Source organism: Palaemon carinicauda, chromosome 40 (genome assembly GCF_036898095.1).
Source record: "Palaemon carinicauda isolate YSFRI2023 chromosome 40, ASM3689809v2, whole genome shotgun sequence".
Classification (NCBI taxonomy): Eukaryota; Metazoa; Arthropoda; class Malacostraca; order Decapoda; family Palaemonidae; genus Palaemon; species Palaemon carinicauda.
This window is the reverse complement of record NC_090764.1, coordinates 46650566-46663212: the sequence shown is the minus strand read 5'-3', so window position 1 is coordinate 46663212 and position 12647 is coordinate 46650566. Positions and strand designations below refer to the sequence as shown.

Below are 12647 nucleotides of genomic sequence, written 5' to 3'. Positions count from 1 at the left end.
TTGTTCCCTATAGTTCAGAGCAGATGATCTACCCAATAGGTGAAATGAACTAATGATAAAAATGAATTGAGTTACAAAACTATAGACCAAGACCCAAGGCAAGACTGACTCATTAATTGCAAGATAAAAACAATCTTCAGTCTGATATCTCCTTCATTAGATCTCGTTATCCTCGCTGAACCCACATAAATGGGTTGCAAGATGCATCGTCATACATACTTCTTGTAGGTTAAAGCACCTCTGAATCAGAGGAGATAGGGGGCAAGTATTGTGAGAGGGCCAATGGTTACCTTCTGTAAGGGATGTCATTAACCAGTTGTATATATACACAACTTAAGGAGCTTGTGAAAATGGCGTTGGAATAAAGTAAATCTTTATGGAAGGTTGTCCTCTAATAAAAATTTCTACACATTTTCAGATTTGTTCCCTGTAATAGTGTATTAAAGATTATTCCATTGTTAAATAAATGTAGCAGAGATGAAAGCCACAAGTCAATGGCTTAAAAAGAACTTTTCATCTATTCTTTTGGAGCTTCGACCTTGAGGAGGACCTTCTATCCATAAGATGAGACCAATGTAAACTGATGGGTTATGTTAAATAAACTAAATATTCCTTTATTGACAAACTAAATGCACAGAAATAGAAACTATGAGAGCCAAATTGTAATCATCTATGATGAGATACTCGCATATAGATTTGTTAATATTCAAATAATTAAGATAATTAAAATACTTAACTTGGGAGTAGGGATCTCCAAAACGTTAGACATCTTTATAACACAGACACAAAAAAGCTATGAAAACAAATGCGTGTGGTTATCACGGTGCTAGAAAAGGAATGAGGGAAGAAGCGTGGGTAGTTTTAGGGGGGGGGGGGTAGCCGTAGTAGCGGGCAGTAGTTGGATATAGAACGGTACCTCGTAGTATCGGGGAATATTGAGGAAGGAGAAGACTAATTGATAAGGGACCTCTGGTAGTGGTTCTAGCACACCCCAGTTTCTATACCGACACCCTATAAGGGTGAGCGAGCTGGGTTTATTCCTGGCATTCCATGCAACTTTTTTCTCTAGTATATTTAGCAGTATTTATACCTTAGAAATGGTGCTATAAGGAGCATTTCACTGGGCGACACAGGTCCCTCGCCCAGAAATAGATTTTTCCTTCACCAAAATCCCTTTAAAATCATATATGACTCAGATGATCTAGCTGAGTCTACGAAAATTCTAAGGCCAATTTCAGTAGTTATTTGCATTTTACTCAAACATGAAAGACATCTCTGCAAAGAATCCTTAAATAAACTCTTGTCAGAAATAAAAAAGCCCTCATTCCTAGTTACTAAAAAGACCTCGAACAGTTAGGTTTATTGCTGTTTTTAGCCTGATTATCAGTGCTTTAAATTGTCAGCTTTTATATTCATATTACCCAAGTTATTTTTATTTAAGTTAATATCAACTACTCTATAGCATAAAAAGTTCAGATACTTTCAAACACATCTTGAACCTAAAATAAACATTGTTAAATAAATCACTACAAGGCATGCACTTATGCTACCTTTCAAAGTCTATAATTCTCAAGAGAACCGTAAAGAATCAAAGCTAACAAACTTTTTAATATAAAGCTGTTCTTTTTTTTGATGAAAAACTTCCAATGTCTTAGAATGAAAAGAGAAAAATTACCTGAAGAATGTAGAACTAGGCTGAAGCTTGGAACACAGCAGCTCTGTGGCTCTGCATCTAACTAGAGCAATGGGCGATTTCAAAAGTCCATCAATAACTTGGAGCAACATATTAGGAGGTAGAACTGATATAATTCCATCCAGAACATCTACAATTTTCCTTTGAAGAGACAACCATACCTTGCCTGTAATTAAAACAACAAACTTAACATTTGTTTCTATAAAAAGATGCTACAATACAAAATATCATAATTCTATTCAAATTCACAACTTACAAAAGCTTTGAAAGTAACTTTAGATAATAAACGCTTTTTTTACAATGGAGAAAAACTCTAAATCAAGATAAATACTGCTAGGTTTGTCCTTGTTCCTTTCACAAGATTCATTCACAGTGCGTAGGTAGGACATAGTCTTCTCTAGAAGGAGCTGGTAAGTGTCACGCAATTCTTCTTCCATCCCCTCAGTTCCTTCCATGACCTGCAATTAATTAAGGTTTTGGAGTAGGTAGTAAACTCAGAAATTATAACCAACCAGTGGGAAAAGAATCATTACTACGCAATAAACTTTAATATCTAAAGTATTGCCTAATAAAAGAAGAAAGGTATGGAAACATGTCTCCACATTGAGCAGCCTGTACATTGCTACATAACAAAAAATAATATTTAAAACATATTACGAAGTTATATTTACCATAGATATGGAATAACCAATAAATATCTCATACGAAGAGCAAACTAAAGGAAAATTTCAAAATGAAAGTTTATATAGTATTTCCTCTCAAATACTGTACTTGCCAACGAGTTCAGAATTCTGCAATTAAAAAAAAAAATTACATGACTATAGTAAAACTTTATAACATGTCATTAAGTTCCAACCTATCTTGCAGTTGAGGAATTCTGCAAATAATAGGCCACATGAACTTTACAGTGGTTTGAAAATTTTCTTCTATGAAATACAGTACAATGTTGGTAATAATAATATAAACACCTTTCTCTCCCACATTATAAGTATTTGCACCTTTAATGTAATGCACTACACTGTTCTATATAAAAAAATGCAAGTAATGTTTATTGTTATAGTAATAACAGGACACAACTCAGCATAATAATGATAATAGTAAAACAATAATGAAAAAAAAAACAAAGAACATCAAACTATTGGATATCACCAATGAAAATGATTAAGAGGTTTTAAAACATACAATACTGTATTTTACTATGTAATATTTGAAAATAAAATGTGCACAATAAAAAGTATTGCAATATGTGATCAGTGATATGAAAATATTCCGATACTGTGGCTCTCTTTCTTTGAAAGAAAAGTAAAACCAAGTAATTTAATTGTTATTACTGTATAAGCTTGAATATCTTTTGGATGAAGTCTGTTATTTCAGGTTGACAAATATTGAAGTTAGAATTCATATAAATTCTTTTATGATATAATAGCTTTCTTACTGGTAAAGGAAATTTTTTATTTTCATAAAAGAAACTTCTTTAAAGATTTCATAACATGATATGAAATATTTTCAACTTTACTCAACAATATTTCTCCATATAAATATTAAAGACCTCAGTCTATCAGAGAGTTAAAAACTCAATGAGATAGAAATTTATTTTTACTTGAGCAAGACATTATATTGATTTTCATCCATATTGACTCATTAGGGGTAATTTCAATTAAAAGCTATCAATTTAGTCACCTGGTGGGTCGGGAAGTTGGGGAAAACTTGCTGGTTTGAAACTGATGTCTCACCAGGAAAATCCGTAAGTGCAGTAATGCACTTAGGTTTCAACTTCTTTTAGAGCCTTTGGTGGCATGATTGGTAGCAACCTTGTCTTTCACTTGAAGAGACTAGGGTTTGATCCCAGTACGAAATGGAAATTTATTTCTATTTGAGCACGATATTGTGTTGATTTTCATCCATATTGACTTATTAGGGGTACAGTAATTTGAATTAAAAGCGATCAACTGTGTCACCTGGTGGGTCGGGATATTGGGGAAAACTTGCTGGTTTGAGATGTCTCACCAGGTAAATCCTGAAGTGCAGTAACGCTCTTAGGTTCCGACTTCTTTTAGAGCCTCTGGTGGCATGATTGGTAGCAACCTTGTCTTTCACTTGAAGAAGAGACTAGTGTTTGATCCCAGGATGAAAAAGAAATTTATTTTTATCTGAGCACGATATTGTGTTGATTTTCATCCATATTGACTTATTAGGGGTACAGTAATTTGAATTAAAAGCGATCAACTGTGTCACCTGGTGGGTCAGGAAGTTGGGGAAAACTCGCTGGTATGAGACTGTCTCCCCATGTAATTCTTGAACTACAGTTAGCACTTAGGTTCTGACTTCTTTTAGACCCTTTGGTGGCATGATTGGTAGCAATCTTGTCTTTCATTTGAAAAGACTAGAGTTCGATCCCAGTATGATAAAAATTTATTTATATTTGAGCATGATATTGTGTTGATTTTCATTCATATTGACACATTAGGGGTAATTCAAATTAAAAGCTATCAATTTAGTCACCTGGCGGGTCGGGAAGTTGGGGAAAACTCGCTGGTATAAGACTGATGTCTCACCAGGCAAATCCTGAAGTGCAATTAACACTTAGGTTCCAATTTCTTTTAGAATCTCTGGTGGCATGATTGGTAGCGACCTTGTCTTTCACTTAAAGAGACTAGAGTTTAATCTCAGTATGAAATAGAAATTTATTCCTATTTGAGCATGATATTGTGTTGATATTCATCCTTATATACTGTAAATATTCACAAACATATATATATGAATATATGTATGCATATTTGAGTGTGCCTGCATGAGTAGATAGTGTTTGTCATGAAAAAGTTACGTGAAAGGTCTGAAAGTTAAGAGAAAAATCTGTTTCTCTTACATGGACCTATAAAAAATATATTATACACTAAATACAAATGTAATGTTGAAATTGTTGAGAATGTACGATATATAAGATGTTAAGAGTGATTATCCTCTCACTACAAAGCAACACATCGCCCTTTCAGTAGTACATTTGAGATTTGTCACTAACAGATATGCATGCAAACTCAATTCTATGATATACTATATTTCATTATTTTTTTACTGCTGATTATACAAAAAAATTTTCAGAAATTTGCCTTTTCTATTATGTATTTCACTCTAAATAACAGAAAAGCATGACTCTTTCATATAATTTTCCTTTGATAAAATCTTTCTATTCACTGTGAAGTGATTATAGAATTTTCTTATATTATTTTACTTTAAATAATACTACACCATTGAGATTTTATGTGTAAAACAGATTTATACCAATTGTGTAGTGATTATGTAATAATTCCGCGATAGATAGTCATCCAAATATAAAAAAACAATTAATTGACTTTATACAGAAATGTAAAAAACAGTTTCCTTTGACAAAAGTTTACTGCAGGATATTGGAAAAACATGAATAATTGATCTGCACAAGTATTTGAGAGAATGTAAAGCAAATGATGGTAAGATGACAGCACAAGCCATTTACAGAGTAAGTGAAACAAAGGAGGTAAAAGGATATGGGCATAAAATTTGGAACAGACTTGAAATGTCTATAAAGGCCTAAGTGGGAATGTATGAAATGATTATACTATTACATACCTTTCCCACAAACTTCTCTGATGATAAAAGGAGTGACAAAAGAGCAGTACTAGTGTATTTGAAGTTGATATACTGTTTTGTAGAATGTGCCTCCCAACTTATTATATCAATATGTTTCTTTCCTTTTCCCATTTTCTTTTTCTGCAAGAGACTTTCTGCAATAAAGAATATAAAATTCTTAAAGATTTCCATATTATATTAAGTGCACTACTTGTGTTAGCATAGCATATCTAACATATCCTAAAATCTATAAATAAGATTTACCCAATAAATAGATGTATTCTTCAAAAATCCAAATAGAAAGCATACTAACAATTGAGAGAATTATAAAATCTACAATCTAAAGTAAAATCAAATTTGTTCAAATGAATTTTTATATTAAAGTACATGCATTACAAAATATATTTGCCATAACTTATCAATGCCTAATTCGTTTAAATGAAATTTTTTTAATATATTACATGCATTACAAAATTGATTTGCCATAACTCACCAATATCTTCAGGTAATCTACTAACATACTCCATAAGTTTGTAACAAGCATTAACCTGATCCAGAACACTGAATTCACTACACAGTGTTAAAGCAAACTCTATAATATGTGGTACACTGCGACGAGCTTCTTCTGTGTTATCGGATGCTTCCGAAACAATACCCTTCATAACATGAGAATCAGCTGAAAAAAGATGACACCCATAAGATTAGAAAACTTGGCTGAGTAATCTGTATAACCTAAAATCCATAAGTTTTGTAAATGAAAACTGTATCAAACATTGTATATTATGTAAATCTATAGATGATTGTTCAATTATCATAATGCAATTTGGTGCAGAAAATAATCTACGATTATATTCATCAATGAAGAAGACCATATCAATATCCTAGATTACAAAAAAGATATAATGTAGATAATACTACTTTAGCGCAATATTCCTAATCAACAAAATAAGAAGAGAAGAGTTCCTGGTGTATTTATAAATACTTTAAACAGTTCTGATGCAAATAATTGGGGAAAACCCATACTCTAAACATTAGACATTTTAAAGTTCCAGAAGTTACGACTGCTATGCCCACCTACAACACCCCCCTGTCATATTCTTAGCTGAACATAAGACTAAGTCTCAACCCTGTGTTTGCTTCCCAAATGGCTTCACTCATGAAATGTTATTTTTATAATAAAATAAATTTTTGAATATACTTACCCGGTGATTATATAAGCTGCAACTCTGTTGCTCGACAGAAAACTCTACGTTAAAAATCCGCCAGCGATCGCTATGCAGGTAGGGGGTGTACTTCAACAGCGCCATCTGTCGTGCAGGTACTCAGTACTCAATGTAAACAAAGAACTCAATTTTCTCCTCGGTCCACTGGGTCTCTATTGGGGAGGAAGGGAGGGTCCTTTAATATATAATCACCGGGTAAGTATATTCAAAAATTTATTTTATTAATAAAAATAACATTTTTCAATATTTAACTTAGCCGGTGATTATATAAGCTGATTCACACCCAGGGGGGTGGGTAGAGACCAGCAATAAATGTTTACATTATTATGAGCTAAGGATTTTTTATTTTATTTTAGCAGTTATCAAAATAACAAACTTAAAATAAATAAGTACCTGGTAAGGAAGTCGACTTGAACAATTACTCTGCCTTTTTAAGTACGTCTTCCTTACGGAGCCTCGCGATCCTCTTAGGATGCTGAGCGACCCCTAGGAGCTGAAGTATCAAGGGTTGCAACCCATACAACAGGACCTCATCAAAACCTCTAATCTAGGCGCTTCTCAAGAAATGACTTTGATCACCCGCCAAATCAAATAGGATGCGAAAGGCTTCTTAGCCTTCCGGACAACCCAAAAACAATAATAAAACATTTCAAGAGAAAGATTAAAAAGGTTATGGAATTAGGGAGTTGTAGTGGTTGAGCCCTCACCTACTACTGCACTCGTTGCTACGAATGGTCCCAGAGTGTAGCAGTTCTCGTAAAGAGACTGGACATTCTTAAGATAAAAAGACGCGAACACTGACTTGCTTTTCCAATAGGTTGCGTCGATTATACTTTGCAGAGATCTATTTTGTTTAAAGGCCACGGAAGTTGCGACAGCTCTAACTTCGTGTGTCCTTACCTTCAGCAAAGCTTGGTCTTCCTCATTCAGATGGGAATGAGCTTCTCGTATTAACAGTCTGATAAAATAGGATAAAGCATTCTTTGACATAGGCAAAGATGGTTTCTTAACTGAACACCATAAAGCTTCAGACGGGCCTCGTAAAGGTTTAGTTCGTTTTAAATAGAACTTAAGAGCTCTTACAGGGCATAAGACTCTTTCTAGTTCATTTCCAACCATACGATAAGTTTGGAATATCGAACGATATTGGCCAAGGCCGAGAAGGCAGCTCGTTTTTGGCTAGAAAACCAAGTTGTAGAACATGTAGCCGTTTCGGATGAGAATCCGATGTTCTTGCTGAAGGCATGAATCTCACTGACTCTTTTAGCTGTGGCTAAGCATACCAGGAAAAGAGTCTTTAAGGTGAGATCTTTCAGGGAGGCTGATTGTAGCGGTTCGAACCTGTCTGACATAAGGAATCTTAGTACCACGTCTAAATTCCAACCAGGTGTAACCAAACGACGCTCCTTCGTGGTCTCAAAAGACTTAAGGAGGTCCTGTAGATCTTTATTGTTGGAAAGATCTAAGCCTCTGTGACGGAAGACTGATGCCAACATGCTTCTGTAACCCTTGATAGTGGGAGCTGAAAGAGATCGTTCTTTCCTCAGATATAAGAGGAAGTCAGCTATTTGAGTTACAGAGGTACTGGTCGAGGATACGGATACTGACTTGCACCAGTTTCGGAAGATTTCCCACTTCGATTGGTAGACTCTAAGGGTGGATGTTCTCCTTGCTCTAGCAATCGCTCTGGCTGCCTCCTTCTAAAAGCTTCTAGCTCTCGAGAGTCTTTCGATAGTCTGAAGGCAGTCAGACGAAGAGCGTGGAGGCCTTGGTGTACCTTCTTTACGTGTGGCTGACGTAGAAGGTCCACCCTTAGGGGAAGTGTTCTGGGAACGTCTACTAGCCATCGAAGTACCTCGGTGAACCATTCTCTCGCGGGCCAGAGGGAAGCAACTAGCGTCAACCTTGTCCCTTCGTGAGAGGCGAACATCTGCAGTACCTTGTTGACAATCTTGAACGGAGGGAATGCATATAGATCTAGATGTGACCAATCTAGGAGAAAGGCATCTATATGAACTGCTGCTGGGTCCGGGATTGGTGAGCAAAATATTGGGAGCCTCTTGGTCATCGAGGTTGCGAAGAGATCTATGGTTGGCTGGCCCCAGGTGGCCCAAAGTCTCTTGCATACATCCTTGTGGAGGGTCCATTCTGTTGGAATTATTTGTCCCTTCCGACTGAGGCAATCTGCCATGATATTCAAGTTGCCTTGGATGAACCTCGTTACTAGTGATATGTCTAGACCTTTTGACCAGGTGAGGAGGTCCCTTGCGATCTCGTACAACGTCAGAGAGTAGGTCCCTCCTTGCTTGGAGATGTACGCCAAAGCCGTGGTGTTGTCCGAGTTCACCTCCACCACTTTGCCTTGAAGGAGAGACCTGAAGCTTTTCCAGGCCAAACGTACTGCCAGTAGCTCCTTGCAGTTGAAATGCATTGACCTTTGACTCGAGTTCCATATTCCCGAGCATTCCCGACCGTCTAATGTCGCACCCCAGCCTACGTCCGATGCGTCCGAGAAGAGAACGTGGTTGGGAGTCTGGGAGTCTGAACAGCCAGGGGAAGACCCTCTCTTAGGTTGATATAGTCCTTTCACCAAGTCAGACAAGACTTTATCTTTTCGGAAACCGGGATCGAGAGCGCTTCTAGCGTCTTGTCCTTTTTCCAGTGAAAAGCTAGATGGTATAGAAGAGGACGGAGGTGTAGTCTTCCTAGTGACACAAATTGATACACGGATGATAGCGTCCCTACCAGACTCATCCACAGCCTGACTGAGCAGCGTTCCTTCTTCAGCATCTTCTGAATGGATAGCAGGGCTGGGGGCTGATCGTCTTGTTCAGCAACGTCCTCATCAGAGGGTTTCTCATCCGAAACTGATGAGGAAACGGCAACGGAGTGGGCAACGTCTGACTCGCTGAATCCGGTCGCACTGGTGGATGCGTGACGGAGCCGGACGCAATATCATGGAACTGCTGCACAGTCTGTGAACTGTCAACAACCATGGGTGCGCGAGGAAGCACAGCGTCAACCCGAAACTGTCTAGACCGTCTGGGTTGTGCAGTCAACACCCTACCGGGTTGCTGAGGTTGACGCACTGCGTCACAACAAGTCACCTCTGCTGGTTGTTGAACGTCCTGAACGTCAACAACCACCTCCGAGCGTCGCTTAACGTCAACGTGCGGCTGGCAACCCACACTGGGTCGCATCGGTGGAGGAACCACCTCAACTGGCAGACGCGAGTAGGTTACCTCAGCGTCAACAGGGCGCACAACCGACCGGTTGGAAGGTTGTTGGCCAGAAGGTTCTTCTCCGCATTTAAGTCCTCTATCAAGGACGCAAGCTTGGACTGCATGTCTTGCAGCAAAGCCCATTTAGGGTCTACGGGAGCAGGTGTGGCAACAGACGGGGTTAGCGACTGAGGCGGAACCGTTTACCATCCCTGAAAGCCTTGTTATGCGTGACATAATAGTACAGCAAAACTTCAAAGGCTCGACAACAGCTGAGAAGTTGACCTGTAAACAACTTGGAGCGTCTCCTGGCTAGGCGCCAGGGAGAGTCTACCAGAATTGAGAAGTCTATCTGGGCAGAGGCATGAACTCCCAAGCCGAGAACTTCTCTCGTGTCATATCAGACTCTCGCTCTATAAACCAGTTTAAAAGAAGGGAAAGCAAAGGCTGTATCCCCCAAACTCCTCCTGGTGAAAAACCAGTCGCCTAGCCAACGTAACGCTCTCTAGGAGAGCGAGAGAGCACTAGCTTAAAAACAACGGCTTCGAAGTAGCTAGGCCTAGTGTAAGCTCTGACGTTTAGGCGAACGAGGAGCAGCAGTTACAAGATCCGGACGAAGATCCTTAAAAAAATCATCATGATTTAATTAAAGTCCATAGGAGGCTAAGCAGCTTAAGGCTCCTCTCCATCTGACAGAGTCCTCAAGGGAATATCAGTAGGAGGGAGAACAGCCACTTCCTCATCTACAGGAACCTTGTCCGATAAAAGCTGAGTCTCTCACTGGTGCATTAGTAGCGGACCAGAACGCAACGTCATGTAACTGCTTGACAGTCTGTGAACTGTCAACAACTGAACTGTCAACCACAACAGGTGCGTGAGGACGTACAGCGTCCACTCGAGACAGCTTTGACTGCCTAGACTGAGCAGTCAAAACAACTCTAGAATGCGGAGGTTGACGCACAGCGTCAAAACAAGTCAACGCCGATTGTTAGTGAACGTCTAGAACGTCAACAGGAGCATCAGCCAGTGGCCTAACGTCCAAATGCGGCTGAAAAACCACACGAGACCGCATCGAGTGTGGTTCTAAACAACCTGACTGACGTGACTAGGCTACGCCAACGTCAACAGTAAGCACAAAGGAACGTTAGGTTGGCTGAAAGCCAGGATATCGATGAGATAAACGGCTAGACTCAACGGACTAATCGGCAGAATAGTCTTCCATAAGGGAGGCAAGCATATACTGCATGTAAAGGATCAACGGAAATAGTTGTGGTAATAGACGAGGGTAACGTCTGTGACCGCAACACTTTGCCTACAAAAAAAGACTTTCGAAGTCTGTGTTACGCTTTTGTTAGGCGGCGAGCAGTTATCCAATGACTGCATAGGGTCAGAGCTGTCCTAATGGCTGTAACCAGGACGCTGGACCTGTCCTGAAAGGACTGACTTTCGCTTAAGGGCTTCGAAACCTTGGGACAGGTTTCTTATGCGAAAAGCCTACGGATGGCGAGGAGAAACAACGTATCTCTCGTCTTATGGTAGGGGAGATCTTGGTAAGAAACACCCGATACCATAGAGGGAAAACGTCTGTTCGTTGGTCAAGGCCTCTCGAACCCATAAGTCGTTCGACATTACTTCTCCCCTGGGCTTGGGAGCTTGCAAGAGGTCCCGGACTAGGTGAACGACAGGCACGAACAGACGAACCCTCGGACGCAACACTGTAACACTTTGCGCCTCGGACGCAACACTGTAACACTTTGCGCATATCACTTTATCACTTCGATTTTCTGTTTTGCACTTATTTCTACCTGAAACACGCAATTCTACCCTTCATTAAAAGGTAGTAATTGCAAAATAAGTCGTATAATGCAAGTTCATAATACCAGCAAAAAACAGAAAACATATTTTAAGATAAAAAGAAAAATCAGTGGCTGGGAAAGAGACTAAACACTAGTTCATATAACTACGTTTTCAATCTCTCACCGCACATAGCCTGGGGACGAGAATAAAAACCTAAAAACGTTTTATCCTTCCTCCCCGTACAGAGACTAGGGACGAGAGTAACACGAGAACAACGTTACCCGCTTGAACGGAACGTTTTCTCTCCTCTCTCTCCCTCCGTCTCTATCTCTCTCTCTCTCTTTCTCTCTTGATTTCGCACCTAAGAGAAGAGCCCAATTATATTTCGTCAAAAAAAAAACATGTTATTTGACTAAAGGAAAAAACTGAAAGGTTTTTCAAATAAAAAGTTCCTTTAAATTAGAATTTAAAACATTTAAGCTAAGAAAGAATGAACAAAACGTTAGAATCGATTTACTCTTACTGCAAAGTGAAACCGTGATACACTCTCTCTCTATCGTAACGATAGAGCGCATGTTGAACGTCCTGAACGTCAACAACTGCGTAGCATAAAAAACTAAACGTTAGTTCATCTTTGAAAACAGTATGAAGACTATCAAAGAAATTCTTTCATAAAATATTACATTTAAAAAGTTTTAAATTCTTTAAAAGCTAATTACGATATAAAGGGCTCAACGTTGATTAACTTCGGTTCCAAGTTAGGACCGCCTACTATCAGGAAAGGTCGCATATAAACAAAACATTAAAATTTATTCTTATTTGTTTATAATAAATGGAAAGTTAATCGAAGAGGCCTAATAAAGGCGGAGAGATATAAAATATATAGATCTATAACGTGATAAGATAATTACTAAAAACCTAAACACACTTCCGTCTAAGGGAAGGGTCGGCCATTTAAAAGTGAAAGAAAGTCCATACTCTCTTTGTCACCATAATTAAATCTATCCAAAACGAGTTCAAGTTTTGAGATGAAGATAAAACACCTGCATAGCAAAAGCTCAAAACTAGAATAGTGTACTTCACCAAATAGTTGTGAAAACAAATCCAGTT

General features: G+C 38.6%; 2 protein-coding genes across 2 annotated transcripts in view; one reads left to right on the top strand and one right to left on the bottom strand.

Annotated features, from left to right (window-relative positions):
* LOC137631754 (HEAT repeat-containing protein 1-like) overlaps positions 1–12647 on the top strand; it is a 622900-nt gene that overhangs the window by 348157 nt on the left and 262096 nt on the right. The gene's annotated exons all lie outside the window — the stretch shown is intronic.
* The window catches only part of LOC137631636 (HEAT repeat-containing protein 1-like), a 122655-nt gene that overhangs the window by 80712 nt on the left and 29296 nt on the right, over positions 1–12647 (bottom strand). The window contains exons 7-10 of the mRNA XM_068363509.1: positions 5790–5972; positions 5297–5451; positions 2025–2151; positions 1676–1859 (exon numbers count right to left, since the gene is read on the bottom strand). Of these exons, the coding sequence (XP_068219610.1) occupies positions 1676–1859; positions 2025–2151; positions 5297–5451; positions 5790–5972 (649 nt within the window). The remainder of the gene's footprint in view (positions 1–1675; positions 1860–2024; positions 2152–5296; positions 5452–5789; positions 5973–12647) is intronic.